This window comes from Muntiacus reevesi, chromosome 2 (genome assembly GCF_963930625.1).
Source record: "Muntiacus reevesi chromosome 2, mMunRee1.1, whole genome shotgun sequence".
Classification (NCBI taxonomy): Eukaryota; Metazoa; Chordata; class Mammalia; order Artiodactyla; family Cervidae; genus Muntiacus; species Muntiacus reevesi.
This window is the reverse complement of record NC_089250.1, coordinates 56,538,604-56,566,086: the sequence shown is the minus strand read 5'-3', so window position 1 is coordinate 56,566,086 and position 27,483 is coordinate 56,538,604. Positions and strand designations below refer to the sequence as shown.

At 48.2% G+C, this 27,483-nt stretch overlaps 2 protein-coding genes across 21 annotated transcripts in view; both read right to left on the bottom strand.

Moving 5' to 3' along the window:
* Window positions 1-5,064: 5,064 nt before the first annotated feature.
* ANKRD60 (ankyrin repeat domain 60) lies at window positions 5,065-17,507 on the bottom strand. The gene is made up of 4 exons (XM_065919169.1): window positions 17,153-17,507; window positions 12,303-12,433; window positions 10,391-10,556; window positions 5,065-7,514 (listed from the first exon to the last, which is right to left on the bottom strand). Exons 1-4 carry the CDS (start codon window positions 17,505-17,507, stop codon window positions 7,210-7,212), a joined length of 957 nt encoding a protein of 318 aa, XP_065775241.1. The 3' UTR covers window positions 5,065-7,209.
* A 1,815-nt stretch (window positions 17,508-19,322) lies between these two features.
* LOC136159461 (putative serine/threonine-protein phosphatase 4 regulatory subunit 1-like) overlaps window positions 19,323-27,483 on the bottom strand; it is a 70,332-nt gene continuing 62,171 nt past the window's right edge. For 7 of the 20 annotated variants that reach the window (XM_065921730.1, XM_065921731.1, XM_065921732.1 and 4 more), the window contains 2 exons: window positions 24,411-24,544; window positions 19,323-20,630 (listed from right to left, as the gene is read on the bottom strand). The gene's annotated coding sequence lies outside the window, so the exon portion shown is untranslated. Of the gene's footprint in view, window positions 20,631-22,835; window positions 23,016-23,516; window positions 23,775-24,410; window positions 24,545-27,483 lie in introns of all 20 variants that reach the window. The other 13 variants (XM_065921718.1, XM_065921721.1, XM_065921724.1 and 10 more) reach the window with 8 other exon arrangements.

The window sequence follows — 27,483 nt, the reverse complement described above, 5'->3', positions numbered from 1 at the left end:
GGCAGAAACCAACACATATTGTAAATCAATTATCCGCCAACTTAAAATAAATTTAAAAATAAAATGAATAAATAAAGGGAGAGGAAGAAATTAAATGCAACAGGGTCTACAACCTGTACGGGTGGTTCCAGACGCACTCAGGTCTGGAGGGACAGGGTGGGTCCCGTTAGCCCATCTGCGGTCTCGCTGCGCCACCTGGTGGCCACTTCGTTCACCCACCAGCGGCAGCAGCGCTCAGCAGCGCCACCTGGCCGGCAACCTCGAGTTGACCCCGGGAGACTTGGGGGAGGGTCTTTTTCGTGAATTCAAGGCTGAGATAGGAAGAAAATGCTCAGGAGCCCCGGGGGCCTGTCCTGCTATGGCTCTGACACACGGTGTCGGTGGGGTGTGATTACCTGCTCGCCAGGCCCAGGGGTCCATCCTGGCAGGAAGGCTCTGGGTAGGCACCCCTTTGAGAGATGCTAGTATTTTATGCGTTTCACAAGCAGGCAAAGAGGCCCTTAGAGAGGTAACAGAGGTCTCAGCCAGGAAGTCCTCCCAGCCTGGCTGGTTCACGCCTGGAGAAGGATCGTGGTCTGTGGGGGCATAGTTCAGTACTGTCCAGCGCTTGCTAGAACCATGGTTCAGAGTCAGACATCCTCACTCTGCCATTTACACGCTGTGTGACTCTGGGCAACTTGCTGACTTCTCTGAGCTTCAGTTTCCTCAATGAAAACCAGGCCTGGATGGACTAGATGGTGTTCAGTGCTGCTGAGCGCCAGCACCCCTGGGAATCTGTAAGAAATCTCAGGCTCTGCTCCTGACGTACTGAATCCAGATCTCAGGAGGGGAAGCCCAGCAATCTGTGTCTTAACAAGCCCTTCCTGGGACCAATTTGCACTCAAGTTTGAGAACCTGTGACTCTCAGCATCTCTGAAACCACTGAATGAGACAAAGCATTCGGAATGTCTGTCGGCCGCTCAGTCATGTCTGACTCTTTGTAACCCTGTGGACTCTAGCCTGCCAGGCTCCTCTGTGCATGGAATTCTCCAGGCAAGGATACTGGAGTGGGTAGCCATTTCCTTCACCGGGGGATCTTCCCCACCCAGGGTTCAAACCCAGATCTCCTGCATTGAATCCAGATTCTTTACCGTTGGCGCCACCAGGGAAGCCATGTGGAATGTCTGACCCAGGATAATTGCTCAATAAATGATTATTGTGATCCTCAAAGTTTGGAGAGCTCAGGTAGAAGGGGGTTATCTTCTTTTCCTTTTTCTTATTTTTTTAGTTACAAATGTAACACATTCTGTTAAACATAGAATTATGTTATAACCCAGCAATTTCCCCTCCTGGGTATATACTCAAAAGAAACAGTTATTCAAACAAATCTTATACACCCAGGTTCATAGCAGCATTATTCACAATGGTCAAAAGATGGAAACAACCCAAATGTTCATCAACTGACTAGTGGATTCATGATAGGATATTATGCAGCCACAGAAAGGAATAGCGCACTGGTACATACTACAACATGGATGAACCCTGAAAACATCGTGCCAAGAAGCAACTACCTAAGGTCACACATTGTAGGATTCTGTTTGTGTGCAATATCCAAAAATGGGCAGATCCACAGAGCCAGAATATGGATTAGTGTTTGTCGAGGGGTGGGGACAGTTACTGGGTCCGGGTTTTTTTTTTTAGGGTTGATGAAAATGTTCTGGAACTGGCTAGGACTGATGGTTACACAACAGTGTATGCACTAATCATTAATGGCAAGTTTTATGTGTCTTTTACCACCATAAAAGAAGACAAGACAGGCCTGCTGTGATCCTTCAGAGCTGTGCAGAGCAACCCTGCGGCCACAAAGCAAGCAATGCTAAGAGTTTAAGGACCTTTGACATCATCCTTTTGGCTCAAATAAATTTATGTCCACGTTTATTGGATTCACCTCCTTTCTAGGATTCTAAGTCCATGAGCTCATACACATTTCCTGGGCACCTTGCTGCTTTTCACGTAATAACACATCACAGACAACCCTCATGGCCACGTCTTGGCCTGGACATCAAATCATTTGTTGTTGTTTTTGTTTTTTTTAATAGCTGCAAAATGTGGCACCATCCTTCCCCCATGGTGGGCACCTGGAGGGTTTCCAGGCACTCGCCACCAGAAACAGCTGCCATGAACACTGACACACGCATCTCATCATGGACGGGGGGGCTTCGTCTATGTCGTTGTTCAGGTGCTCAGTCGTGTCCAACTCTTTGTGACCCCATGGACTGCAACACACCAGGCTTCCCTGTCCTTCACCATCTCCCAGAGTTTGCTCAAAGTCATCTCCATCGAGTCGGTGATGCCATCCAGCCATCTCGTTCTCTATTGCCCCCTTCTCCTCCTGCCCTCAATCTTGCCCACCATCAGGCTCTTCTTGTCTCTGTAGGGGAGATTTCCACCGTGGAGTAGATGGGCCTTCTGAATACCTACCTCGTAATCTGGCAAGGCTGTAGGATGCTGCGAGTTCCCCTCTGCAACACTAGAGGGCGCTGTGACCCAAACTCTGGCGTACGCCGGGGCACGCGCACACAGCACCATCAGATGGGACCACTGTTTATCATTTTTTCCAAATTGCAAATTGAGAGTGCGCACCCACCCAAGGGGTAGAAAGGATGTTGCGTGGAGGTACGGATTTGATTCGACAGCTTGGGTGGCTGTCCCCTCTGTTACTCGCCCAGGTTTGGGGGATCCACGGACCCTCGCTGGACACAATGAATGTCCTCCTCACAAAATGTGTGTTTGATGGACAATTTCGGGGGTTCAGGCTGAGAAGCCGCCTGAAAGTGCCCGTGGCTGAGCCCCACTCTCGAGTTTCCAGTGGGCCACAGGCTGCCGCAGCTCTGACATTTCCAATGAGCACAAACAGCAGCGTTTTTCTAAATGTTAATGCGTTTCTGTGCCCTCTGCTGGGTGCTGGCGTAGTCAGGACACACTGCGGAGGCTGAGCTGAGAGGCTGGAATTTTCCTCTTACGCTAGAGCTTTTCTTTTTTTTTTTTTTTTCCTCTCTCTCTCTCTCTCTCCTGCAGAACTGGCCCTGAAGTTTTAAGTTCAAAAAGATTTTCTAGAAGTTTGCTGCAGAAGCCTTGTACTTAATACTAAAATCAGCGAAGTTGGAGAGAAATTCTCTCTCCCACCCTGGGAATGATTAGTTCTGGATGGAGACTCTCATGGTATAAGGTTTGCCGAAAATTTATGAGGATTTCTGCACATGGGGAGTGTATTGATTCCCTAGTGAGTAAACATTTTAAGCAAATTAAGTGGTGGTAGCAGTTATTAGTAATAATGGATACTATTTTTCAAGCATCTGCTCTGTGGCAGGCATTGCACCCCTCCCATGATAGCGGGGGCAGGTTTTTTTGCCCGAATGCTATGGAAGAAGAAACGGAGGCTCTGAGACATGAAGTTGCCTGGCCCAAGGCCACCCATCTGATGGCAGAGGGAAATCCTAAGTGGGACCTGCAGAATAGCCAGCCCAGGCCCTTTCTGAGGACCATCCACATTGGTCATCACGACTAGGTTGGGATGGAGATGATGAGGGTCCCTGGAGAGGTGACAGTCTGCCCTGAGGTCATACACTAGTTAGGAGTGGAAATAAAAATAGAATCCCGGCCCACAGATACACTGAAAACAAGACGATGTCATTAAATCCTAGCAAAACACTGCTACCGGCAGAAGGTGGCCCTATATTTGTGTATCTTATAAAAAGGGTATTTGGGGGACCAGCCGGGGGACCCGACCCTCTAACACCAAGCGGAGACTTTCCTCTTGTCGGAATTTAAAGGATTGAGAGTGATTTGAAAAGGGAATAACTTTCTCGCCCTGTGTTTTGATGGCCCTCACTGCAGCACCAGAGCCACTTCAAGTCCCCTGAGGCGCCACCAGTGGGTGCCCTTCCGCTTCTCTGGGAAGGTCTGGTCATGTCTATGCTGCAGAAAAGGGAGCGTTCAGACTAGAGATGGGGGGAGGACCTGGTGGGCAGAACCCAGGCATGCAGCCTCTCAGCCGAGTCTTTGGAGAGTGATGGCCACATGCCACGAGGGGTCCAGAGGGGTGGCCAAGGCGAGTGACCATGTGGTGGGGGCACAGCTGTGCTTAGCGTGAACCATCCACCTCTCCAGAGAGGCTCCCCTGGTCCCGTGGCTGTTTTCCTGGCTGACATAAAGTACCCTGGTTAGCAGGGTCCCCTCTGGTCAGGAGGCACTGAGGGATCCAAGGACATTGGACGGCTCTTCCATGGGGGGCCTGAGCTCAGAGGTCGTCTGTCTCTTGCTGATTAGAACTTGAGAGCCCAAGAAATGGCTCTAAATGGTCCTAAATGTTTCTCCTCTCTTCCCTCTCCTCGATCATCAATGATGGAGCTCACTTTAGCCAGTCTGCACCAAGCTCTCAGCTAAGAAGAGCCGGCATGTATCGAATGCCCCCTCCCAACATCCTGGGGGACCAGACACCATGAGCACCCTCCATCTTCCAGTAATCCAAGGCCACAGGGCAGAGCCACCAAGATGCAACCTGGGGTCCACTCTGACCCCCAGCCCTTACGTCCACACTACCCTGGTAGCAATCCCACTCTGGCAACTGAGTTCAGCCGAGATACGGAGCAGGGAGATGGATATTATACCCAGACAATTGACCATAACTCCGAGGAAGCAAGTCACTCTCCACACAGAAGTGAGGCCCACCGGGTCAATGGCAGACCACCACTGCTTCACCACCAAAGACCACCCCCAGTACCTTGGGCCTAAAAGGATTTTAGGATCCTACACAAATGTTTAAGATCAACCCCTTAAAAAATAAAATAAAATTCTGTTGGCTCCAAAGTATGACTCCACAAAACTTCAAATGTTGAATAAAATTATCTGCAAAGTGTAACATGATTGCACCCAATTGCAGATCAACTCTTCTGAGGCTGTGGACAAATTTTATTGACAAGGCAATGCAAGCTTATCAGAATAGAACAGCTCAGATGTTAAGATTGTCTGAAAGGAAGAGTCCCCAGGACCTACAGGAGTGTTTTAATGACCCTGCCACGGACCAAGCAAAATGTCATCACAGTTTGGAACTTGTTCAGTTCCTGGCCAAGTGTTTAGCTGAACTGGGGGCAACGAAGACAGAGGGCTTCCCTCCAAAGTTTTGGGGACAAGTGTCAGGCAGTTGACTATCCTAACAATAAAGACAGGAGAGCAGAGCTCCCGGAAAACCCATGACTGTGAGTCACACCACTTGTTAAGTTAAAAGGGTGCCCAGGTCCCCCTGCCAACACACCTCATTAGCTAAATGAGCTGACCCCACTGGGTGAGGCTATTTAATATCTGCCTATTGACTTTGGGGAACATCTGCCAAAAACAAGATCTCTGTTTTGACATAGTTGATGCCGAGCTGTATTTTTTTCCCCCGACTATTATTTGTCAAACAGATTGCTGAGCTGGGTCCAGCCACGTCCACCAAGCGTAAAGCCACATCATCATCACGGATCTTCCTTGCAAAGACAGCAGGAAATGCGGCCCATTGATGTAAAAGCTGAATCCAGTTCCAGTTCTTGGGATGTAAGTTGGAGAGGAGGGTGGCTGGGATACAGTGCCATTTTCCAGCTCCTTAAAAATCAGAACTTCAGAACCAGAGTTCCTTGGAAAATGACTAAGTTCAGGTCTGAGACCAAAAAGAAAAAAAAAAAAAAATCTGCAAAAGCACATAACAGAACCGCAACAGTAGAGGTGCTGCTGCCACACAGACTGGCCCTGGAAACTGCGTCAGGATTCAGGGCTTCAGAGAGACACGTGTGGTTGTGGGTGCGAGGGGGGACAGCATCGCCCAGGAACAACCACGGCCATTCCAGCCCTGAGGTTTTGGAGCCAGGGAACAGTCCGAGGAGTCCTGGATTGTTTCCACCCATCTCCCAGGTGAAACAAGTTGGTTTGATGATGCTGGGCAGTCCCATCCATGTGCCTCAAATCTTCTCCTTTTGTACCATATGCTGATCTTAAAATAATTCAAAAGAAAAGCAAGTGAAAGTCGCTCAATCCTGTCCAACTCTTTGCGACCCCATGGATTATACAGTCCATGGAAGTCTCTAGGCCAGAACACTGGAATGGGTAGCCTTTCCCTTCTCCAGGGGATAATTCAAGGCAACACTTAAAAATCAGGATTTAGATTAAAAAGCCGGGTTCCCAGCTCTGGAAAGCTCTAGCTGCCTTTGGCGCACTTACTGCTGGAGCTGAGTAGCAGCATCTTCTTCAGGCAAGGGTTGGGGGGTGGGGAACACGTCAGTCTGCTCCAGTCCTCACCCCTCCCTCCGGTCTCCCACACCCGCCTCATCACTCACATGGAAGCTTTTGTGGGCTGTTGAGCCCAGAGTCCAGCATAGACTGGGATGTAAGTAAGGATGCTGGAGCTCCCCCAGTTCTAGCAGGAAAGGAGAAAGCTAATGCAGGGGAGGAGGGTGCTTGGACCTTTGGGGATGGGACAAAAGGAAAAAAAGAAACTGCCAGTGCAAACTTTCTCCTTTATGAGCTCATCATCATCTTTTGCACTGGTCTCCTTTAAATCCAATGTCAACTCACCCCCTTTCACCAAGAGTAACCAGGTGCCCTTTGTGGACAACCAAGCTCAGATGTCCCCTGGCCAGCCTAGCTTCTCACCCCAACCCTACCTCTGACTCAGGCAGCAGACCCCTCCAGGAAGGCTCAGAAAAACTTCTGGAACATTGCGAGCTCAGGGAGCATCTTGTTCCATGAATTTAACAAGCTGGAATTCACAGGTGGCACTGCCCACCACCCGGTGACAATTGCCCACGCTGGTTCTGTACCATAACAACAAGAGTTACTCTCGTTGTGTCCATTACCCCTATTATGTGGATGCATTAGATGGTGTCCGGATGGGAGAGGAGGTAATTGGTCCACATCACCCCAAGCAGCGTTACTGGGTATAATGAACAAATAGCTTGAAATTAACGGCTGGCGTGGGAGTCTGTTAGGTCCATAATGGGTTAGGAAATGAACACAAAGTCACCCACTTCTATCAGTATTCTCCCCCATGTCATTTGCAAACAGGACAGATCATTTCGTGTCTGATTCAGATTAATTGCCATGTTTCCCTGAATTTCTGCTCACCCACGGCCGCTGGTCACCGTGGACCTGAACTCGGGAAAGTTACTCCGAGTCAGTGTCAACATGCAAACGTTCCTACATTTTGCCCTCCTTCTTGGTGCGGAACCCGGCCTTGACTCTCTGGAAAGCCTTGTTCACCACAGGGTCCAGCGGGTCCTTAGTCCCCATCTTCACCAGCCAGTAGAAGAGGAACATCCGTCGCTCGCTCTGGGTGCGGTTCAGGCGGCGGGCGAGGGACATGGGCGTCTCCCCCTTGGCGTCCTTGGCGTTGATGGAGGCCCCATAGTTGAGCAGGAGCCTGATACAGTCCAGCCGGCTCATGGCTGCAGCCACATGCAGGGGCGTCCTGCCCACGGGGGATCTTCCCTGACAGTTGGCACCTGGGAAATAAAAGAGTAGGCTCAGGGAGGGCCACCCCGCTGGCCAGAGCCCACCTTCAGAAATCTGTTCAAGAAGAGACTCACGGGGAGGGGCCGAGGTTTGGGAAGGAATGCTTGGGAGAATGCATAACTGCTCCCCACCCTGGGACCCAGTGCCACGGAGGGGTCACTCCTCTCTCCCCCCCACCCAGCATCCAGCCCTGCTTCACCTCCAGGCTCCTCTGGTGGCAGACAAAGACCTTTCTACAATCTTTGCTCAAATCCTTGGGGTGATATTCTAGGTCTTCACTGCTCTGCCCTACCCACCTCCCCTTAAGACTCCAGCATTACTCATCCCCCAACTCAGCGATCTTCCTCCCCCACCACTCCATGCTTCACTTACACAAGCCTTCTAGCTTTATCCTTTGAACACACCTGCTCCCTTACCTTGCCCCAGGATCTTCGCACATGCTGCTTCCTTTGCTAAAAACACTCTCATCCTTCCCCCCCACCCTTGGGATAACCCTATGTTTCTTGGGGTTTCATTCACTTCCTCAGGAAAACGCTCCTTAGTCCTCCTCCCCAAGAATCCCTCTGTGCACAGTTTACTCGTTTCTGACTCTTTGTGACCCCACAGACTGCAGCCCGCCAGGCTCCACTGTCCATGGGATTCTCCAGGCAAGAATACTGGAGTGGGTTGCCACGCCCTCCTCCAGGGGATCTTCCCAACCGACGATCGAACCCACGTCTCTTACATCTATCTGTGTTGGCAGGAGGGTTATCACTAAGCCACCTGGGGAGCCCCTGCGTTTGTTCAATAGATGTTCTGCGTCTCCAGAACATTCCGCGCACGACTGACCATGGAATTAATTATTTGTAATAATTTGCTGACTTCCCTTCATAAATTCCACACGGGCAGAAAACACTCTTGTTTTGATCATTGCTGTTTTCATCCCCAGCACGTAGCCTGGGCGATGCCTGGAGAAGACAGGCCCCTGGAAGATGTCAGAGGCCGGGCAGCATGACTCATGGATGGACTTCACTTGGATTGAATCCCTCACTGCCTCCTGCAGATGGGTGGGCTAATGACAGGTGTCCAATATGGACTTGTTGAATTGAATCAAATTCTGGGTAACAAATACCATGACAGAGAGAACGAGGCAATTCAATTACATGCAGCTGACATTTCAGTAGCCAGTTTTTATGAGCTATGACTGGTCAGTGAGGTAAAGTTTTAAATGGGTTCTCACAACACCCTGCCTTGGCCCCAGCACCTCTTTACAGCTACTGTCTGCAACGGACAGAAAACTTTGCCAAGCCGGCTGTAATTTTTTAACTGGTGCTTTCAAATACATCACAGTTCCATCAGAGTGAAAATGACTTTTTATGAGCTTAAAGGACTTCTGGGCTGTGAAAAGCCCGTATTTCATCCTACAACAGGAGAAGGGCAGAGAGAGGGGAGGACCATCACAAAAACCCCTACCCATCACACACACATGGCCTGTCATCCTGCCCAAGCATCGGAGATGTTTTCCCAGCTTGGTTGGTGAAAGTGGGGGAAAGAGCACAGACAGCCTGGGGTCAAGGTCAAAGGCTGGGAAGAGGGGGTCTAATTTGGAGCCAAGTTGATGTGGGAGATCCTCAGATGAAGCCCCCTCCTGAGCCCCAAGTAGTGTGTGCATGCTCAGTCATGTCTGACTCTTTGCAACCCCATGGACTGTAGCCCACCAGGCTCCTCTGTCCATGGGATTCTCCAGACAAGAATACTGGAGTGGGTTGCCATTCCCTTCTCCAGGGGATCTTCCTGACCCAGGGATCAAACAGGCACCTCCTGCATTGGCAAGCAGGTTCTTTTATCACTGAGCCACCTGGGAAGCCATTGATCAAATACTATGTTCTTTTTCTGGAGGAAGCTGGTGGCGTGCAATGTCTGACACAGTTTTCTCATGTTTTTGAATGGTCTGCACCTCAATCCCAGGCCTCTTTTCCCCAAAACACTCTACATCCAGGAAGGAAGCTCAGGCAAAGCCCTTTAACTGGGAGACAGGCCAGGCTAAGGCTTCTGTGTCTGTGGGCAGAGAGAGTAATTGCCCTTTGGTGGAGGAGAGATGAAAACGAGGGTGTGGGACAAACAATTCAAAGGCTTGGAGAAAGGAGACTGGCCAGCTTGCCAGCTACCAAGGGAGGGATGTCAGCATGGGGCTAGACTCCTTGGGCAGAAAGAGACCCTAGGAGGGGAAGAAATAACAGGATGGGTTGGGAATATCCCCAGCAGGGTCTGGTTGGACACTATGAACCAGGAAGCCCTGTGACTTGGTGTCCTGAAAAATTCTGTCTTCCTGAGCCCTGACCAAGAGTGGCAACACAGCCTCTGGTTAGCATGTCCTCAGACCCCTGAGACAGTGACCAATGGGGGCCTTAACTGGTGGTTGACAAACTTAGGTCCAGGAAACCACTCCTGAGCGGACCGGGAGGGCAAGTCACTGTGTCCCCCTTTCCCACAAAAGCCCCCTACTCTTGAGCATACTCAATGGACACGAAGAAGAAGCTGATCCGCTAAGTCGTGTCCGATTCTTCACGACCCCATAGGCTGTCGCCTACCAGGCTCCTCTGTCCATGGGATTTTCCAGGCAAGAATAGTGGAGTGGGTTGCCATTTCCTTCTCCAGGGGATCTTCCCGACTCAGGGATTGAACTCAGGTCTCCCACATGGAAGACAGCCTCTTTACCGTCTGAGCCACCAGGAAAGCCCCTCAATGGACATGAGTTTGAGCTGGCTCTGGGAGATGGTGAAGGACAGGGAAGCCTGGCGTGCTGCAGTCCATGAGGCTGCAGTCAGACATGACTTAGTGACTGAACACCAACCACGTGAACATACCCAGCCGCTGTGAGATTTACCGTGTTCTAGAAGGTACTGCACAGCCTCCGAGTGACCCCTGTGTGAGGCAACATACAAGGCCACGAACGCTCTCTGGGAAATCCACTTCTTCCACTGCCTGTCGTCAAAACGCCCCGAGTTTGCAGTTCGGTAGAAAGTGTCTTCGGCAACGCCGAGGCAGGCCAGCTGGACGAGATACACAGTTACACGCGTGAGTCGCAGCGACTTCAGGAGCATAGAGGCACATGGCTGGTGGGTCCCGGGACACCCTGATGGGGAAGTCAGCTAGGAAGCCACGTGCAGCAGGGGGATGGGACAGGCCGGGTGGGTGGGGTCGGGGGGGACAGCAGCCCCTAGGGGAGGGAGAAGCTGGAAGCCAGCCACGGGTAGCTCTCTCTGCACGTCCAGGAAACACAAATTTACCACCAGACAGGCTCGGGAGGCAGGAAATTCTTCCTGTCCATGTTTTGAAGAGAGAAAAATAGCTTTTCTGGGTGTCCAGAGGAAGGGGGCTGCAGCCCTGAAGGAAGACCCCCACCGACACCGAACTCCCCCCACCTCCAAGGGAGCACGCACTCCTAGGGAGAGTTGACGAACCCTGGCCTTCCGATCTATTCTTAGGCCCATTGTCTCTGTTAACATCCAGGACAATCTGAACTCTGCTCTCAGGTGAATAACAGCCCTGGGACAGAATCTTCTCATGGAAAATTAAAGCTTTGAGACCCTGAGGAAGGCTATGGCTCCAACAGAGAGGAACCCAGTCCCTGATGCAGGGGGGTGATGACAGTTCTGGCCCAAGACAAGGGTGTGGGGACTCACCCCACATTCAGAGCGAGAGTCAGAGAACCCAGAATGGACACAGCCTGAGAGGAATCCAGGGAAGGCAGAGGGGAGAAATGCAGAGAAGGAACCAAAGAGTTGTGCAAACATCGGCGGGGGTGGGGAGGCGGTGGGCCCTAAGGCTCTTGCTCCAGGGCAGCAGGGTTGCTGGGTCCTGGCCCTGCCTTCCTAGAGCCCACTGCCGCTCCCCAGAACCCCATCCCAACCACCCCCCCAATCCGCATGCCAGCCAGAAGTGAACTGTCTCCTCCACAAATTCCTAGCTTCTCCCCCGAATTTATTTTCCACAAAGAACTTGCACTAGCCCCCTGTGTCTGCGTGATTCACCTTCACTGTTGGACAGACATTCGCTCCTCCTGTCTCACTCCTGCCCCGGCCTGCCCCGACCCCCGCCCCACACCAGAGCCCTGCTCAAGGCCTGGCCAAGGGTCAGGGTGCCTTCTGTGTTTCCAAGCCTCTCCCTGTCAGGTGGGGGCAGACTCCCAGAACTTATTTTCTGCAGCGTCGAATTCTCTGGACCACGCAGTTCCAACTTATCTGGCATCCTCCGTGGTTAAATTAGGTTTTCAGCTTTACCAAATATACTTGTGGCGCTAGTGGTAAAGAATTCTCCTCCAATGCAGGAGACCCAGGTTCAATCCTTGGGTCGGGAATCTCCCCTGGAGAAAAGAAGGGCAACCCACTCCAGTATTCTTGCCTGGAGAATCCCATGGACAGAGGAGCCTACTGGGCTACAGTCCATGGGGTGGCAAAGAGTCGGACACAACTGAAGAGACTTAGAATGCTCGCAAATATACACATGAATAGAAAAAGGGCTGCCCTGGTTCCTTTCAGGGTGGAGTGACTGGGTTACAAACCACAAGTCCGTGGACGGGGCGAAACCGCAAAGCCAAACAACAAATGGAAACACTCGATTTGATCATGATGACAAGTCATTGTTATTGTTCTCTCTACTCTGCAACTTTCAACAAATATTCACAATAAAGAACAAGCAACTTCCCCCTACACACACACACACACACACACACACACGCACACAACCTACAGTTGTTTCATGAAGTATAATATCCATTTAAAGAAGCATGAAAACACCTTACTGGAATCCCCTTCCACAGCCGCCAAAACCAGCTCCGTCCATCCATCATAGTGCCAGATACATAATGAAATAATTCCACCAGGAATAACATCGTGGAACTTCAGCGTAGCATCATCCATCAAAATTCCTATGGGGAATAATTTTTATCTTTAAAAAGAAAAATCAGGCATTAAAGATAAATTGTTACACTGGTTTAGTTAAGAGATTATCTTATTTGTGATATTTGGGTATCACAAAAATACTTTGAGGCACTTGAGCACGAGTCTCATTTGATAAAACCACGTATGTCTGTTTGTGGTAGTTGATATTTTTTAGAAAATAAATTTGGCTTAACTCAAAGAGAAGCCGAACCTTCCCCCCCACCAAAAAAAGCAATAAATCATAAAATTCTATAATTATAACTTGCGTGTGTGCATGCTAAGTCACTTCAGTAATATCCAACTTTTTGCCACCCTATGGACTGAAGCCTGCCAGGCTCTTCTGTCCATGGGGTTCTCCAGGCAAGAGTGCTGGAGTGGGTTGCCATGCCCTTCTGCAAGGGGATCTTCACAATCCAGGGATCAAACCACACCTCTTATGTCTCTTGCATTGACAGGCAGGTTCTTTACCACTAGTGCCACCTGGGAAGCCCAATTATAACTTGACCCATCACAAAAAAAAAAAAAAAAAAAAATACATGAAGTGAACAAAAGTCATTTCAGGAGGCCAACTCTAAGTAGAACTACTTGAAGTAACTGTACATTACAGATAGGGCACAATGTGGTTATACAAGTTATATACCTTTAAACTAAAATACTGATTCTCGTTAATGTTGTCATCAGTTAGCTTAAAGAGGTAATAATGAGAAAAAATTGTTGGATCTTTCAAATTATAGCTTATGGCAGCATTTCTCAACCTCTGCACTCGTGACCCTTGCAGCCAAATGACTATCTGCTGTGGGGTCTTCCTGGACATTGTAGGGTCTTTACAGTATTCCTGGCCTCTACCCGCAAGGTGGCAGCAGACCGCTCAGCTAGGTGTGACCACTGAAATGTCTCTAGACATTGCCAGATGGCCTCCAGGGGGCCAAAATTGCCCCAGTGGACACCCTATGGTAATATGAGCCTCTGCATGTTGACCCCCACCATAATTTGGACTTGGTATGGAAGAACATCCTGTCTATGTGTCATCACCCAAAACTGCCCCTTACTCATACCCTTGGGGGAAGACGGTCAGAATTAGTAGAAGAGGACTGTAGAACATTTTAAGAAAATGAAGTTGATTTCAGTTTACCTTTGGAAATGCACACACATCTTCCTATCTGGCCACCTGTAACCTGGCTGAAGGATTAATCTGCTTTTTCCAATAAGCAGACCTTAGAATGGAATGTCTCAACTCTGCCCAGTTTGGATTATCATTTATTCCAAGTAGAATTTGTGAGCATTTTTGATTTCATGATTGAGTGATTACTAAGTGCCAGGACTCAGCACCCACATTCTTTAATCCTCACGACAAGCCAGGTTTGGCTGGTCCATTTGCTGCAGAACCAGACGGAGGCTCACGTGGCCAGTGAACGGCAACACCAGGACTCCAACCAGCCCTGCCTCTCCTGGATGCCCTGCGCCCCTCACTCTAGACTTTGTTGGCACTCTTTGGTCCCCAGCAACTCTAGTTGCTGGATGGAAACATGGAATAGCGATTAGCAAATCTGTTCATTAGGGTCTTATTTGTGGTGCTCATACTGAGGAAACTCAGTAATTAGTCTAAGACAACTCAACGACTTCCTAACAACTTTGAAAAACTGGAGCAAGGCTGTGTTTCTCTGAGAAAGACAAGAGCACAATTCACACAAGCTAAACAGCTCATAGAGAAAATCAGAGCACATTCTCCTTTTACAGGCAGGCAGCAACTGCCTTCAGCTCAGACAAATACTAATTATCACCCGCTAAATAAATTATTAGAGTTGACAACAGACGTGGGAAGGCGACCCGCCTGCAGGAGAATGCTCACCCCCTTTTAGAGTTAAGTCTTTCAGGGTTTTCACACACATTATCTCATTTGATCCTCCCTGGCAACCTCTGAGGTGGGTAAAGAGGTGTCAGGCTGATTGTTGGCAGAAGCCCAAATTTCTGCCATCACCGTGGTATACCTTCTCTCTTGTTTGCCGTCAACAGTAAGGATGGCAACCGCAAGAGAGGTCAAGCTTCTAACAGTTGCTAAGTGCTTGCTGACTAACAGGATTGTGACATCAGTGTTAACCCACTTTGTCTCTTTCTTTCCCTCTTAGCTTTCCTGAATGTATCACTCGGCATAGTTCATGGGTGAAAATAAATTAACAGGAGGGATGTCAGACATCTGCAGTTCAGGACACATAATTCTCGAATTACTTGCTTTGGAACTCTTACTAAGTACTTCCATAGCTTAGTTCATTTTTAACACATTAAATTCAGGTACCTTTCTTTCCACATAAAGCCTCAAAAATGCTCTTAAGCATCTTTCAAATACTGCTCTAGCAAAGCAAATACATCACGAAAAATGCTTAACCGATATCCAAGAGGGCAAAGGAAAGGACTTTGGTCTTCAGTATGCATTCTGAGTTTCTGGAGTCATTTCTGCCTAAAGGAGGAAACAGCGCTGAGGATTCCAGAGCTAATGGGGCTGTGGTTTAGACATCAGGAAGCTGAGCCCCAGAAGGGCAATGTCTGGGAGCCTGGAGCTCAGGGAGACAGCCTGCTTCAAGTCTTCATCTCTATTGCTTCACGGCCCCTGCAGTATAACTGCAGTCTCTCTGCGCCACTGGCTGTTCACTTTCTCTGCGCAGCAGCCCAGAGAGTTTTTTTCCACCTTTGTTTTCTTGTTTTTGCATTGATTTCAAGCAGGTGGGGAGATGGTGGAGGTTGGGGGGCTTTGATCCTGCTCTCATATTCTAAATATCACAGGGATGGGATGGGGACAACCAGACCCACGAGCTGAGGGAAGGAGAGCCTAGGAGGAGAAAATGTGCTCTGGGCCCTTGCTCTCCACTGGGTGTCTCCTATGTGGGGTTTATCTGGACAGGGGACCTTGGGGTCCTGAGTCAGTCACAGTGAGCTTTGGGTGCTGGGTTCTGATTCCGGTTGGGCTAGCTTTGAGTTCCTGACCTGGACAAGGAGAAAGCTTGAGATTCGAGGTCCTGATATGGACTGGGTCAGTGCTAGTATTTGGGTTCAAATGTGGACAGGGTTTGTTTTGAGATTTGGGGTTCTGATGGAGGCAAGGTTTGCGCTCTGCCTGGGGGTCCTGCTGTGGGAAGGGTCTGTTCTGGGATGTGGAGTCCTTCTGTGGGAAGGATTTGTTTTGGCATTTGGGGGTCCTGGATAGCATAGGGGTGAGGAATCGGACAGGTCTGCCCTGGGATTCAGGTGTCTCAGTGGCGACAGGTTCTGCTATGAGATTCAGAGTCCTGATATAGGCAGGGTTTGGTCTTGAACTTGGAGTTTAGATGTGACTAAGGCTGATGTGGGATTTGGGTTTCAAACACAAGCAGAGTTTGCTTTGAGTCTGGGGGGTCCTCATGCGGACAAGGCTTATTTTGAGCTTTGTCTTCCTTACACACATATGGCTGGCTTAAACCTTGGAGTGCAAACATGATTTTCATGGAGGTTTGGGGTTCAGATATGGGTACACTGGACCTGAGCTTTGGGGTCCTGTTGTGGGTGGAATCTGTCTCATGCCTCAGAGCTCTTCTGAAGACTCTTGGCCTGGGCTTCTGGTGTAGTCACAGTGAGCTGTCAGATGTGAGCAGAGTTCATATGGGGGTCTGACATCTTTATGTAGACAGAGATGGCTGACGGAGTGGGGTTCAGATGCGTGATTGGTTAGGCGGAGATGAGGGACTCAGAATTGAGTCCATCTGCTCTGGGATTCAGGTTTCTGTTGTGAGCAGGGGTCCCTCAGGGATTGTATTTGAGGTTCAAACATGAGTGTGGTTTGTGGAGAGATATGGGTTCTGAGGCGCACACTTTGCTTAAGGCCCTAGTGTTCTTGAGTCTACATGGTTGTGGGAGGATTCAGGGTTCTCATGGTCACTTGTCTAGTCTGGGGATTAGGGGGTTCATTCTTGGGCAGGTTGGTTCTTGGCTTGAGGGCCCTGAAGTGAGCAGGGCTTGTTCCAAGCTCTAGTGTCCTTGTGTGGACACCTTTGCCAAAGAATCCGGGGTTCTGAAGTAGCCACGGTAACCCTGGAGATTTGGGGTAAGTTTTGGGCAAGCTTGTTCTGGGCTTGGGGTCCTTGCATGGATATAACTGGATGGCGGATTGGGGGTCCTGGTGTCCCACAGCGCAGCACAGAGACTAGAAGTTTGCCTCCATTTGGGGGCCTGACATAAGCAGGTTTGTGGGGTCCTGCTGAGGACAGATGTTTCAGGCTTGAGGTCTTGGGTGACCCTGCCGGCTTTGGGACTCGGGTCCCTGATGAAGACGTGGGAGACTGAGGGTCTGGGTGTCTGAGGGTCCTAGAGGGGTGGACAGCGTCTGGTTTGGGATTGGGGGCTCTGACCGGGACCGGGTTGACTCAGGCTGGCAGGATGGACTAGACAGCTGGCTTTGAGATTGGAGGATTTGCCACTGATCAGGGTCTTGCTGCGGACAGGGTTTGCCTGGAGATCTGAGGCCTAACATGAACCCGGCTTTTCTGGAATTGGGAAGTCCCTAGGTGGCCAGGATTGGTTTTTCCACCTGGGGTTTCATGGTGTGGGATTTGTTTTGACCCATCTGGGGGTCCTCATCTGGGCCAGCTTCCCTTCCCCCACTGTAGGTTCAGAGGGGACTTGGCACCCGGGGTGGAGAGGAGTACACGTGGCCAGGAAAGGGGTCGGGCAAGGGCCACCTCGGTCCAGGTACTGCAGCCGCTGCAGGTTGGAGGGGATGCCGGCTGTTAGGTCCAGCTCCTCTTTGAGCTCCCGCACCGTCATGTTGCTGCGGCAGTTTGTGACTCGGAACATCTCCCCGGAATCCTCCAGCAGCACCCGCATGGCGAAGACATCCGGGACCACGTCAGTCGCGTGGTTCACGGCCTGCGGGTCCCCGACGTGGCTCCGGCCGCGGGTGCCGGCCTGGAGCTGCAGGGAGCGGGGCCGCGGGCCGGCCGAGTCCGCCCCCGGCGTGGGCGGCCAGGCTGCAGCGGGGTCGGGGCGAATGGTGCCCCCCGGCGGCGTCGCTGCCTCCGCTGCCCTCCTCCGCATGGCCCGCCGCCGGACCCCAGGCGCTTGGCCGCGTCTTGCGCGCGCGTTATCCGCGCTCCACGAAGTGGTCGCGCGTCACTGCCGCCCCCGCCCCTCCCCCGGACAGCTGAGCCCCCCTCCCCGCGGTGGGCCGATGGGCCGCAGTTAACCAAAGCGGGCTTCCCATGGACCCGGTGCAGCTTCTTGAATAAGGGGAATGGCCACGCGCGTTTCTAAAACAGTGGGGAGATTTACTGAGATCAATACAGGGGCATCACCACGTGGCGTCCGCCCCGGCGCCATACCCCCAGCTCCCCTTCCCAGCTGAACGTCAGGTCCTTTAAGCGGGAAAGCTGTGGCCTCTTCTCCTTGTCTGTTTAAAGTACAGTCATTGCACAATTCGGGGCCAACTACCTGTAGGAATTATGCCTGAATAACGCTCTAAATCATCTTTGCATGCATCCTCTATGGAGAGCTGTAAAAGTGCAGTCTTTAGTCATGCTTTAAAATCGTATTTCGAGCATGAATGAAAAAGGCAACATTGCAGAAATATGACTCCTTTCAAGCAGATCTGGACCCAACCTGACAGTGAGGGGTGAGGGGGGGTGGGGGATAAAAGATACTGGGCCACCCCGGAAGTGGGAGATGGACCCTCCCGAAAATTTGCAAATCTGCACTGAAATCCATCAATGCTGAAAACGCTCTGGGATTCTTGGAGTGAGAAAGTGCCGAAGAAAACACTATGAGGACAGTGAAGGACGCATCCATTTAGGGACGGTCTGAGACAGTTCTGTTGCTGAGATGCCTTTCAAGGCAGCTCTATTGGTGAGAAACCAGCTTGTGCTTTTCCTTTATATTGCCAGAGGAGGCTGAGTCAGATCACAGACACTCAACGCTGCATCTGTGACCTAACATGTAAAGACCTAAACTGATGAGAAACCTACAGGAGAGAACAGCAAGGGCAACATGAACAATCTTAGAAAAAAAATCTCAGTTGTTACAAAATAAGAATAAAATGTTAGCTTTAAACATACTTTTTGCAGAGAAGTGACAGTCATAAAAAAAAAAAAATCTTTGCACTGGAAAGGCATTCATATAAAACTATAGAAAATTTTAACACTTATAAACCGAAAATTTAAAGGTTAGGTTATTCACCAAAGAGTCTTGACCAATGTCCACCAGCATAGCTGATTCGGCAGGCAAATCCTACCCATCATAACACAAACTGAATTTGTTTTCTTTAATGGAAAGTGAAGCTCTGCACAGAATACAAGATTCCAGCTGAATAATTCTACATTGCTGCTGGATCAACAGATTTCAACAACACGACAATCTCAATTTCTAGGCAATAAAAAAATTAAAATTTGCTTGTTACTTAAGCAAAACAATAGCTCCATCTATTTACTCTGAGCAAGCACTGAATATAAGATAGGCTGATTTTTTTTTCTCTTAATATGTAGTCTCCAATGTATTGAGTCACTCTTTCCTGAGGTTGCCAAAATGCTATCTCCTGGGTTATCAATACAATTTGAAATTTTCATACATGTGCCTTATTTTCTTTGGCACGGTATGGATTCCTTTCTTTCTTTTTCGAGTCAGCCCAGTGGAATTTGGGAGAGGGGAAAACATCCTGTATACCAGGAAACTCAATATTAGCTCAAGAAATTTTATTTTAAAAAAAAGAAAGATAAGAAAAAGATCCCAGGGAAGAATGGAAATAACTCATGTGCCCTTTGCAGGCCGCTCTCGGACACCAAACAGGCTGCTCCTTCCTCCCCTCCTGCTGACCTTTGAGAAGATAAAAATAGAAAAAAGAAAAATAACATCAGCATACATGCAAAATTTAATCAGATGTTTCTAGAACCTTGAGTTATTAATTAATCAAAAACCTTTTAAATTCTAGAGCATCTTTCTCTTGGTCTAGATTTTAAAAGCACAAACTCATAAGTCCTGTGTACTTAGATTTGAAGTGTATCATAATTTAATTTTAATTTAATAATAATTTTAATTTAAGCCAATACATCACTGGTGTTTGTGGCCAACTATATAGACTGATCAGAACTGTGTTCTTCTATTTTTAAGATTCTAAAGCATCAGATATAAAGTTCAAATCCACGCATCTAAGTGATCAATTTCCCTCCCATCTCTTAAACAAATGATAATATAATCATGTAAAAATGAAAATCTTTCTGTTTTATGTCTCTATTAAAAGCCAATATATCTCTTTATGGAAATGGTTCCTGCAAGAAGGGGAGGGGTGAGTGCCTAAGAAAAAGGTCTGAGTACAATTTATAACAAAAGTACAATATTAGAAAGATTGCCATAAATCATGCTTCAGTAGATTTCTTTAACTATCACATCTTTCACAAGTAAAAAAAAAATGGGGCTATATTTGCAGCAACTCCAAGTAGAACATAAATTTAAATGATGTATTTGTGCTATTCACTGATAGGAGACTAATCTTACGTTAATATATTTTCTTCCCGTCAAGAGTTATTTACCTATGCACAATATTTCAGTTAAAAATAAAATATAAAACCATAAACTATATTTTATGGGAAAGCATGACGGAAGCCAAATACGCAAGTCTATTGAAGACGTAAAAGCTTCTAGTAAAATACTTTATTTTTGGAGAGGAGGTAACTGGGGGTCAAATAATATCATCAGTAATAGACAAAACAAACTGCTGCCAGACAGTCTGATGTCACGGAGGGAGCCAGCTGGTTCTACAGACTTTGCACAGACTTCCTGATCAGGCACGTAGGGGCACAGAAGCACAGGGCCTGCCGGGTCACCTGGAACTAGTGCCTGTCTCAGGAGCAGTCCCTGTGACCACAGATGGGAAAGGGGTCCTGGAGGACACAACATCAAAGTCTCAGAAACTTTTCCTCCCCAGGCAGGTATGACACCATCAGTTCCCCTTCAAGGTACGGTAAGCAGCACATGCCAAGCTCGAAGTGACCGGCTTGCAGTGATCACAGATGGGTTAGTTCTGTTCTTGCAGCATGCTGGGGTCTGTAACGTTCCCCCGCTTTGGTTCTAGGGCAGCAAAAAAGGCAAGATCTTGGTTCTGGTCGGACTGCAAAGCCAGGACAGTTTCTTCAACAACTCCAAGATGAGGGTTACCGGCATTTCTAAAATACGCTAAAGAGAAGAGACCCGAAACTGAATCACAGGTGCCGTGAACTGTGTTCTAAAACATGTTGATTTAGGTTGGGTTTTTTCTTTTTTAAAACCACATCTCAGGACAATAAACCATGTTTCATAAAGTCCTTTAAAGTGATAAAATTGCTTTAATGAAAGAATATCTCCTAATTTGTAAACACAAACTTTTTAGAATAGGTAGGCATATTTTTAAAACTATAACTAAAAATCTTTTAATATTATCTTTTCTTCCCTCCAATACAAAAGAACTGGCAACTTAGAACACAGGAAGTGGAGGGCAGGTTGCTGGCAAGCTAGGGCAGAGGATGGGAGAGAAGAGGCAAGACAGGTGTATGCAGGGCAGGATTTAAGACATTTGCCTGTACCCCTGGTGTAGAATTGAACTATCTTATGTTAGGCTCTGTTCAGGCTTAAAATCTGACTGACAACAAAATTAACACCATTAAAACCCAATCATAGTTAATGCTTAAATTGACTTCCTTTCAAGTCAGTCAATATGTCATAGCTTAAAACTCATAAAAGTTTCTCTCATTTCTAGAAGACTATGCAATGTTTTGTATTTTAGCATATGTTTATTAAATATAAAACAGCTATCGAATTTTACTGGTCATTTTATAAATAACATTTTATGCATAAAGTAGGGCTTCCCTGATGGCTCAGCGGGTAAAGAATCTGCCTGCAATGCAGGAGACACAGAAAACTCGGGTCTGATCCCTGGGTCAGGAAGATTCCCTAGAGTAGGAAATGGCCACCCATTCTAGTATTCTCCCCTGGCAAACCCCATGGATGGAGGAACCTGGCAGGCTACAGTCCATGGGGTTGCAAAGAGTGGGATATGACTGAGCACATGACACATACACATGCATAACATATATCAATTTGTATAATTAATCTGAAATATGCCATATCACACAATTTGCCACAGTTCCTGAAAGACAAAAGCCAGCTGCTGTCCGATGAAGTTTAAAATCTGTAAGCTCGGAAAACTGGCCCAAGTACCCTTTTTCCAATAGTATCGGCCTCAGAGCTTTGGCAAGCAAAACCCTCACGTTTGGCGCAGGATCTGATATGAGGCTTAAAAGGCTGGGCAGTAAGTGTTCGACAGACTGGTCCACGGGGATACACTCCTTGCTCGCCACTGCCTCTGATGAAAAGAAAGTCACAGCCAAAAAGTGGACATTTTTCAATAAGGATCAGCACAGTTTTTCTAAAAATATACACTTCCGTGATTCCAAAGAATTTCAGGATTTTTTGTCTGAGAAGTATGTGTGTGAATTTTTAGATCTGAACCACTGAATTTGTTTAGAAACACAGTTATCACTTTATAATTCATTGCCAAGCACTGGGGTCCAAGTGCTGTAACATCTGGTGGAGAAGGCAAAGGCTTTGGAGTCAGATGGGTCCGGGTTCAAAACCCAATCTGATCACTTACTGGCTTCGTGGCCATGAGTAAGTGGTTTTACCTTTCTGGGCCTCAGTTTCCTCATCTGTACAATGGAGCAGCAATGGGAATGCAGACATCCTTTCGGAGTCTAGCATGGCGCCAAAGTAAGGGTGAGGAACCTTCACGCCTGGCACTCACCAGTCCTCAGGCTCTGAGGACAGGGGCCACGCCTGTCACGTGACAGTCAAACCCCAGACCCCAGTCCATCTGTGCACAGGTAGCGAATGGTGGTCTGTGATGACCACCAGCATTCACTGTTGCTCTGCTTACAAAGAGTCTCACGTTTATGCTCACAGCCATTCTCACAGCCAGTCGTGGAAATCAGAGCAAGCCTAATTTTACAGGTGAGTCCATTGTGATGGTGACACCCAAAGGTTCCTGATCCACAAGCAGGAGCGAGGTGGGGATTCTAAACCAGGAAAATGGGCTCTAAATCCTGAAGTTCCTCCCCCTACAGGGGAGCAACAGCAGCTGACATCTACGAGTGCCTTCCAGGTGCCTGGCACCATGCTGGGTAACATGGGTGTATCTGCTCATCGAAGCCTCAGGACCACACTGGGAGGCAGGCCCGTGCCACCAGAGCCCCGTCTCACAGAAGGCAGAGAGGCAGTGCGGGCGCAGAGAGGGGGCTTTGCCCAAGACCTCTCGGCAGGGAGACAGGAGACTCGGGCTTCAGACTAAAAACCGATTTTGACTCCAGAGGTGGCCCTGCTAACCTCCAGGTTATGCTCTCTCCCCACCTTTAAATGATAATCCACATGACCCTTGGGAGGCTCTCTTGGCTGAGTTCCCCGTCCTTCTGTTTGTGTTCTTGTAGGGTTTTCTAAATCTTTAATGAAAGCATACACAAGAAAATTGATTTTTCTTGGACAAAATTAGTTGGTCCCTTTTCCCTTTATTTCATCGTGGACTGTCCAAATCTAGGGAAAAAAAGAATTTTAAAATAAAAGCAAATATCTCTCATTTACCCTTTCTCCACAAAATAAGGTGCAGCGCTAACTTCTTCTTGATAAAAGCCTGGGTTGCCAGGCCTGTGGTTGGTGAATTTGGCACTAACTCTGTCCCATGTTTGCCCTTTCTACAAGTAAATGGCCATGGTTCCCCTGTGACAACCCCTGTGGGCCTGTGGTGGCCCCTCGTGAGTGCTTCATTGGGGAAGGCGGGGGTGGTTCCCAGAGACAGAAAGGGGGGTCTGGGGCCAGGGTCAGGTGGAAGCCAATCCCAGCTTTGACTGCACTGTTGACGGCGCTGGGTGGCAGGCCCACGGGAATTCATGCTCCTCCCGCTCCCTCTGTGTCCCACAGGACGTGTGCATAAGGAAAAGTTAAAACTGTTAAGATAGCACTTTAGCAGAAAACAAACCAACAACAAAAAAATCATGGTTTTATGCTTCCTACGTGATCCTGAGCAAGTTACCTCACCTCTCTGGGCTTCAATTGCTCCAACTAAAAACAAACTGGATGTATATGGGCATGCCGAACTCCACACCTGGTGGACCTTCCTGTCAGCATCAGATGATCAGATGTGCTGGCGTGAGATGTAGGGTGAGAGGCCTGACACACACAGGCGGTCAAAGGTGGCAGCCATCATCCTCAGCCAAACACAAACCTCGCCCTCATTTCTCAGATGCTGTGTAGCGAGGGTGGGCTTCCCACGTGGCCCAGCGGTAAAGAACCCGCCTGCCAACGCAGGAGATGCAAGAGATGCAAGGGATGCAAGGGATGCACGAGATCCCTGGGGCGGGAATATCCCCTGGAGGAGGAAATGGGAACCCACTCCAGTATTCTTGCCTGGAGAATTCCATGGACAGAGGAGCCTGCTGGGCTACAGTCCAGGGGGTCCCAAAGAATGACTCGACTGAGCAACAATGAGAGAGGGCTCCCTGGGGACCTGAACTTGACCTCAAAGAGATGAAGCAGTCTCTGCCCTACTGCTCTGACATCACTGCCCCCACGCCCCACTTCCCCAGGAAGGAGGACTGGGCATGCCTGGAGCAGAGTCTGGGCCTAGCCCCCACGCACTGGACAGCAGGTGCAGGGAGAGCAGGAGGTGGTTCCCGTCCTGCTGCGGTATCAGAGCACGCCTGGCACACAGTGGGTGCCCGGCCACTATCTACAGAGGACTGCGCTGAGTAGCTGGGGAACCCTGGGCAGGTTCTTTGCCTGACCAGGCTGTGACATGAGGGGGCCCGGTTCGCTGATCCCCAAGCTTCTGGCTAGTCCTCCAGGGCTGGGATAATTTGCCTGGTGCTGTGTGTTGACGTCACACAGGAAACGTATGCACGCGCTGGATGCTCCCCCGGGACCCCTGCTAACCTGACAAATGAAAGCAAATGCTTGCCTTCTGAACCACTTAGAACAGTGCCCGAACCGTAGGCTGAGTTCATGATGAAACGGAACCCCAGTGCACTGTCATTGTTTGAATAGAACTTCTGCAGAATTGCCACCACCTGTGAAAAATATTAGAAGAGCAAATTTAAAATGCTGCCATCTACTTGAATTATGAATACTATTCTACATGGAAACGAGACGTTTTTATGTACCCTTCCACTTTTAAAATGAATTTATAAGCACGAGAGAAAGTAATTTTTGTCACAGTGATCATTAGAACACAGAGGAAAAAAGATGTTTAAATATATGGCATTACACACACACACACACACACATAAAACCCTTCATAAAAAACGGAATTTAAAAAAGGGAATGGCATTAGAAAAATACATTATTAATCTTAAAATTCCAAATCTGAGAAAATGTCCCCTTGCTAACTAAATCATTACCTTTCAGAACATGTCATTTTTATAACATTTTAATACCATCAGAGTACCTTAGTAAATGGATATTTTCAAGTGAGTGTTTTTTTTTTCCCCTCAGTGTTCAGCTGATATAAGCTCACATAAAACAGGATCAGCTTTTCTTTGCCTGAGTCTGCTTACTAACTACTTTTCTTATAAAACCATGCTAGAGCATCAACCCAATCTATGTTTAAAAGAAAACACTAAGTCACTATTTAAAGAGTGTGATACATAAAATAATTTACCTACAATTTTCATACTCAGGCACACAGTTAAACCGAAGAGCTAACTTACATATTAATAAAATCATAATACAGTTTCTAATTTCAAAATAAAAGCTGCTTTCATGAGTAAATGGACAAATTAAGCCCAAATAAAATACAGGAGTTAAAATGGAAGAAACATAAATATTCCTTTTTCTAAAAATCATAAACAGAAAAGGCCATGATTCCTGACTAATTTGAAGGAGATCCACCGAACCTCAGAAACTTTATCTGCACACAACTTTAAGGCAGTATGCATTAAATAATCATAAACATCATTGGGATTATGGAGTTCCAAAATCAGTATCAGATGTCCGAAATTAAAAAGAAAAGAAATTATGAAATGCAAAATGTGAGAAACATTATTTATCTCCCTTTACTCTCATTTCATCTTATAGGTAAAAATAGCCGGGCCGGGAGATCAACGGAAGCTGAGGGAAAATGGCTACGCAAAGAAAAGTGAAGAAAAACAAAGAAATCTAAATTCTTCATCTCTCTCACGCACACAAATCAAACCAAAAGAAAATAAGTTAGGCTTTGTAAAACAGAGGTTGAGGAATTTATGAGTAAGGGATTTAATCTTTCAACTTTAGGTTATCAGTTCGAAAACACATAAAACTTTAAAAAATCAGATAACATAAAAATAGCCAGGACTCTGAAGTTCCCAAAGATCAGCAGATCAAGGGGAAAAGAAATGAGTTTTCCCGGTCGCCGCAGCCCCGGACGCTGCAGACTAAACGCTCTGCCGGTGCTCTCGGCTCCTGCGCTCGCACGAGGTCCGCTTGGGGAGAACCGAGCCGGGCTCCGCGCTCCCGGGAAAATTCATCACCCGCCGGTGGAAACAAGCCACCGCCAGAGAGCTCTCTCCAAGTGGGGAAGGGGAGAAGGGAACCGAAATAAACGGCATAATTTCCACCCTGGCAAAGGAAAGGAAATGAAAGAGTGATTGCGTGGAAGTTAGAACCAGAAGCCAGGGGTACCGATGAATACTTTCATATAAAAAAAAAAGCACTTTCAGAAAAATGATACGAGTATCGTGGACACGGAATACAGAATTCATATCGGTGGGCTTCCGTTTCAATAACCACCGCACAGATGTTGGCGATAACGCCGTCGGGCGAGGCTAGTCAGCCCGGCCCGGCCGGGGAAACGGGTCCTCGCAGCCGGCACCGGCGCCAGCACCGGTTCCACACCGTGCCCGGCCTCGGTCCCCGGCCCCGGGAAGTGGATCAGCCGGTCCCCCGTCCCGACTCCATCCTCAGTCTCCGGCCCCCCGTTCCCGTTTCCTGACGGCCTCCGGCCCCGACCCCACCCGAAGTCTGGGTCCCCGCATCCCCATCGGCGCCCCCAACCCGGGGGAGACGGTTCAGACCAGTCCGAGGCGGACCGCGCTGAGTTCCCGCATCGGCCGCTAGAGGGCGCGATGCCTTCACGGAAAAAAACGTGGGCCTGTTTTTCTCAGAATATGCGCCGGGGACAAGGCATAATGACTGAAACCTCAATCTCTCAAATTAAGCATAATGATTAAGGATCACAGCAAAAAGAAAATCTTTTCGTTTGCCCCTGGCATCGGCCAGATCTTATCCCGAAGAGCTGCAAAAGCCTGATGGATTTCTACAGGGAAGACAATTATTTGAGAGATTTCTAGTTGAGGGCAAGAAAAATGAAAACAAGAGATTACTGAAATAAATCTTGAATAGGTGAAAACTAACACCCAAACAACACCACCACAAACAAATCTACTCAATACTGCGGAAAGCACATTCTGCACCCCGGGAAGGAGAATTATTTAAGGGGACGATTTCACCGTTCTGGAATCACTAAAACCTTGAACATTCCTCTTGCCGGCACACAATAGAGTTAAATAACTCCTTCACACACAAAATGATGTGCAGCTCTGAGCCACCTTGGGGGACGTTTTTATTCAATAATCACCTCATCTGGGTTAGACTTTCTCATCTCTCTCACTGTAGCATAATTTTCTTTAGGAGCTGAAGTGTATAAACCACGCTGTGTCCTTAAACAGAGGGTTACACTCAGAATGTTCAAGAAAGCTTTGGCAAAAACTGCTCCGATTAATAGGAGAAAATTGAAGAGCGGGTGATTCATCTTTTATTTGGTTCGAATAAATTGCCTTATAGAACAGCAGAACACTCTAATTCCAAAGTGACTCTCGCCCTGTCTGCCTCTGAAAATGAATGTCTCCCCGGAGACTGTGGTATTTGTAACTTAGAGCTTTGGAATTCAGTTTATCCCTTAATAAAAACATAATCTCTTTATCCAGAAGAAGACTCTTATTGCTACTTTAGAAATCAATTATAAGGTAGGGAA

What these genes read in the sequence shown, in the direction of transcription:
- ANKRD60 (XM_065919169.1), bottom strand. Translation starts at nt 17,507, where the DNA reads ATGCGGAGGAGGGCAGCGGAGGCAGCGACGCCGCCGGGGGGCACCATT. An exon ending in GCTGCAGTACCTGGACCGAG is followed by an intron (nt 12,434 to 17,152) that starts GTGGCCCTTGCC and finishes TATTCCCCATAG; the next exon opens with GAATTTTGATGGATGATGCT. An exon ending in TGGAAGGGGATTCCAGTAAG is followed by an intron (nt 10,557 to 12,302) that starts GTGTTTTCATGC and finishes TATCTCGTCCAG; the next exon opens with CTGGCCTGCCTCGGCGTTGC.